This window comes from Juglans microcarpa x Juglans regia, chromosome 2S, assembly GCF_004785595.1.
Source record: "Juglans microcarpa x Juglans regia isolate MS1-56 chromosome 2S, Jm3101_v1.0, whole genome shotgun sequence".
Taxonomy (NCBI): Eukaryota; Viridiplantae; Streptophyta; class Magnoliopsida; order Fagales; family Juglandaceae; genus Juglans; species Juglans microcarpa x Juglans regia.
Genome location: NC_054597.1, coordinates 33,183,405 through 33,188,234, shown reverse-complemented (window position 1 = coordinate 33,188,234; position 4,830 = coordinate 33,183,405). Strand labels below are relative to the sequence as shown.

The 4,830-nt window shown below is 34.8% G+C and overlaps 1 protein-coding gene across 1 annotated transcript; it reads right to left on the bottom strand.

The window, feature by feature from the left end:
• Nucleotides 1-2,696: 2,696 nt before the first annotated feature.
• On the bottom strand, nt 2,697-4,263 carry LOC121253620 (protein LIGHT-DEPENDENT SHORT HYPOCOTYLS 3-like). The gene is made up of 2 exons (XM_041153610.1): nt 3,544-4,263; nt 2,697-3,444 (listed from the first exon to the last, which is right to left on the bottom strand). Exons 1-2 carry the CDS (start codon nt 3,783-3,785, stop codon nt 3,114-3,116), a joined length of 573 nt encoding a protein of 190 aa, XP_041009544.1. The 5' UTR covers nt 3,786-4,263; the 3' UTR covers nt 2,697-3,113.
• Between the last annotated feature and the right edge of the window lie 567 nt (nt 4,264-4,830).

Here is a 4,830-nt window from a genome sequence, read left to right as displayed (position 1 = left end):
TTATGATCATGTGGCCTAATTTAATTAGTGATCATATGCTAAGCTAATTTATTCACTTATTATAGCTACATATGTCACATATATATTAATTAGACCCCTCATGATTCAGATCGAATTCTATTTTGTAGCTTACACAACAAACTTGATAATTTTTGTCTATTAATGACGAATAATATTCAATAAAATCATGTCATCGGGCTACAAAGACATCATATATGAGTTATATTTTAAAGAGAAATGTTATGTATCAATTACTGTCACTTTCATTCAGTTTAACATCTCACACGGCCTACATAATTTTCAAAAAGTGTGGAGATAATTTTCATAAGGTGTGGGATGCTAAATTGTGACTGATGAGAAGAATTTTTCTATTTTAAAACAAAGCATGCAAGGCCGATCTATAGCCGGCCTATCGATCTCAAGCATGCAGGCACACGCTTACCATACAGATAACTTCGTATTTATTTGAATTAGGATCAAGGAAAACATAATGATCAATGGGGAAGCTATTTTGATAATTCCTATATGTAACACTTGAATATTAATTTGTTTGATGTATAAAATCCTCTCGCTAATGTACATATATGTTTCATAATTTTCAAGAGACATGAAAGCATATAAACAGCATGCATATCACCCTACATTCCCCATCACTTTGAAAGCAAGTGCTCTCAACACCAAAGCGTTGGGAACGGCTTGTTTGGGGTTTCAAATGAGACACAAAAGACTCATCTAATCTCATTTCATTTGATTCCATCTTATTCCCAAACATAATTCAAATACAAAATTTTTAAACTAATCATTACAACATATTCAAACTAATCATTATAATTTTTTCAAACTTTCAAATAAAAAATAATTTCAACTTTTTGAAATCCCCAAATAAAAATAATATTATAAAACTATATTCTTACAGTATTTTAATTTTATAATATTTCTATTCAATTTTTTCTCTCATTTTCCAAAATCCAAAAAATACTCTAACTCAAGCTAACTCACTACTATTCATAAATTATCTTACTACTATTCACAAAATTCTCATGCCATTTCATTCCCCAAACCAGCCTGATCTACAAAATTAGAATGAAAACTGCATATATAATCGGAACAGATGGAACTATATATCAAGACTTAACAAAGTAGGCAATTATACAAACAATACACGAACATGGATATTTGACAATAAGTCACAGAATACTTCATGTACGTGTTCTCTTTGCAATGTTGCACTTTTTGCAAACTAATAGAATGTTCAGACCAAACAATCAGGAAATCCATAACGAAAAAACCTAAATATAGATGAGATCATGTCATTCAATTGTTAATAAACCCTGTGCATTAATAGATAATTCCGCAAAGCATAAAATTAATGAGATTTCGTTTTGATCGAAAATCAATGAAGTGTCGATTAAATCACTGAAAAGTATAATGCATATATGGTAATTAAAAGCCAATTAATTAGTCTAAACGAAGATGATCAGAAAACAGGGCCAAGCAAATATTTGGGTTGACAAAGAACATCATGAAGAAGAAGTAGGTCTAGATCATCACCATTCAAGGAAAGCATCCGTTCTAAATCTGTGTTACTATTTGTTTAACAATTACATGTGCATAGAGATCAATATTTTGCTGAGTAATTCTTAATTATCAGGTCACCATCAAGGTCTTTTACAAATGGAATACCATGCACTTATAAAAAAGCATGCAGTTTTCATATTCAACCCTGCAAGATTGTTCAAAAATCTTACTACTCCAGTATATAACATGGAATATGGTTGATATCATAGATTTTACTATTTCGGATCTTTTCATTTAATTTCAAACATTCTATAGCGAATCCTGATAACTCCAAATGATTAGAAGCACGGATATATCCTCTGTGCATTTAAGTGCATGGTAGCTAGTTTCATATATATCTCACCATAAAACCAGAAGGATAAAAAGCTGGTTCGTCACTATCACTAGGCCTACGTACTAACATTGTTTTTCCCCTTTCTAGCTCAGATGATAGGTTTGTGGCTGAAGTATATATGGACAAAGTATATTTTCCATGATTGGAGTTCTTATATATAAGTACTAGTACTTCAGTTGCTAATGCTTTCAGCGTTCAGGGCCGGGTGTGTAATTTCACTCTCTGAATGCTTTAAGCCTAGCTAGCTTAAGCTACCTCTGTCTTTCGCTCCTTTTTTAGTGTGCAATTTTTTCTTGCTCCTCTTGATCATGTATCGGGATATCAGTCAATCACCTTGAAACTTTACAAGTTGATAGGTTAATAAGTTCAGTGATACATGTGATTGATCAACTAATAGTTAACAGGAACTACAAAAGCTTTGAGGCCTATGCTTGTTATGACCTATGCTTAAAGGCCTTGTATCTCTTTTTTTATACTATCTCGATCTACTATTTTTCAGACAGTTAAGTAGGAGAAGTGGCAACTCAAACGATCGAGGGACACAACCTAAGAGGCCAGGAGTGATCAGAAGTAATGACACTTGCAGAAATGAATTAAGAGACGATCATTTACAGCGACTCAACCATTAAACAAATTATATTTAGTGCTAGACATATCTGACGTGAACGTGATCGGCCTTGTGTTGAGGTCCTTCCAAGCTTAAAAAACATTGGAACTGAATTGCCATCAATATATCCATGAAAAATAGGAGAAACGGAAAAAATCTTGAGAAAAGAGATGAAACTTGAAAGCCAACGTGATATGCAAATTTGTGTAGATGGATATTCTAAGTACATAAAACCATGAGCAAAATATATGCCCAGTACTTCGACATAGACCATATCTCCTAGCCAGTACATTTTTTTTAATTTCCTCCCTAACACTTTTCCAGTGACAGTCTACTTGCAGTGATACTAACACTGTTTTCTGAATCAAATGCATATTCTCGATATCCCAGATCCATAACACTGCTTGTGTAAAAGTTAACAGAATACACAGAAACACAGTGTATAATAGCTAGCACCTTTTAGAAATTTAACCCTAAATACACCAAAACAGTACCCTAACTAGCTCTTAAAAAGATTCAAGGGAGTACCCATTTTGAAATTTGGCAATTTAAGATGCCTAGCGGAGGGTAGAATCATGGACAATGGGGATTTCTTTATTGGCTTGCACCTGGGGGTGGCAGCTGACCTGGTGGAAACTGTTGCCGGGAGCGCTTCCGCTTCTTTTTCTCATAGCTGACCCCTCTTGCTTTTGACTGCAAATCACGAACCTCACGGAGATAGAGCCTAACTGCTCGAGCCCCAAAAGGGTTAACTTCAGGCTGCCCTCCGTTCTCTTCAAAGGCGGCTCGGAGGCGTCCGATGAGCGCATCGAGGCTGCCCCAGGCCTGGCGCAGCGGGCATGGGCAAGGAGCTGGAGGGTTTGGGAGACCATAGAAGGGGCAGATTGGAGTGTGCACTTTGGTTTTGCCAAATTGGTCAAGGTACCTGTTGAAAATAGATAAATCACATAACCTTCGTTGTAGAATTCTAAAGTCTTAACGGCTTAAACTTTTTTAACCGATTAGTGCTGCATTTATGCTGTACCGGAGGAATTCGAGAACATGGGCACCGCTGCATCTGGAGAGGGAAAGAGGTGGCCGGTGGTTCATCAGGTATTGGCCGAAGGTGTTCCAGTCACGGCGCTTCTGGTTTTCATAGCGGCTGCTTGGAGCAGAAGCTGATGAAGAAGAGCTTGCGGCAGCTAAGGTGTTATTGGTAGTACTAGAATCCGTGATGCCGGTGTTCTCGGAATTAGAACTCTCAGTCAATTCTGGGAGTGAATCCATGGATCTTCTTTTGGGTGTGTATTTGGATGGATTTCTTGGATCTTTAGAGTAGCTAGCAGTAGTTTTGTTCTTGGAAATTGGGGTGATGTTGTATTTATTGCTACTACACTTACATTCAAGCTTTCCACTTCTAGGGTTTTGTTTCTTAGAGCTAGAGGTGATCTTTAGGAGATTGGAACGAGAGAGAAGGAGATATATATTTAGTTCAGGACCAGAGGATCCATTACAGTGGAGCAGTGGATGTGTCTAATTTATTCATGGAAAGAAAAAGAACCAAAGATTCAAACTCATGTAATATTCAGTAGTACTGCTGATTGATATTACAAATTTACATTTACGAAGGAACAGAAAGGAGAAGAGATCAGGCCGGGGAGGGAATGGAGCTGCAGATGTTGAGGCAAAAGAATCATGTGAATATGTGATGACTGATGAGACTGATCGGAAAGTGAAAGGACTTCTCCTGTTTGCGTTCTCTCTCTCTCTACCCTTTCTTTTAGGTTTGGAGTGAGATATGAATTTTATGTTTTATCCGAGAGATTAAAATATTATATTTTAATATTATTATTATTTAAAAATTTAAAAAAATTGAATTATTTATTATATTTTATATGAAGATTTGAAAAAAATATAATGATGAGATTGAATGAGATAAAAATTTTGTGTCTCATCCCATCCCAAATATGCCCAACTCGATTTTTTTTTGTTTTAAGCGGAAAGGGTTTTTAGAGTCAGAAATGCTAAACGTTCCAAAAGTGTGTCCCGAAAATGTATCCCAAAATCTTTTTTTTTTACTTAATAATTAAAGAATTTTTTTTTAATGATACTGTAAATTTTTTATTTTTTTTAAATGTTTATGATGATTAAAAAAATATATAAAAAAAAGATGAAATGTACTTTTTGAAACATACATTCGGGACAAATTTTCGATAAATATGGTATTACTCTTTTAGAATTATTCTTATTTTTAGTTTGATCTATTGTACTAATTAATTTTCTTTTACCAAGATTATATGTATTTTGATAGGATCAGTTTGATTTTATTTTG

Bases quoted from the DNA above. Each gene is read 5' to 3' on its own strand.
- LOC121253620 (XM_041153610.1), bottom strand. From the start codon at position 3,785: ATGGATTCACTCCCAGAATTGACTGAGAGTTCTAATTCCGAGAACACC. The intron at 3,445-3,543 runs GTACAGCATAAA...TATTTTCAACAG, and splicing joins CATGTTCTCGAATTCCTCCG to GTACCTTGACCAATTTGGCA.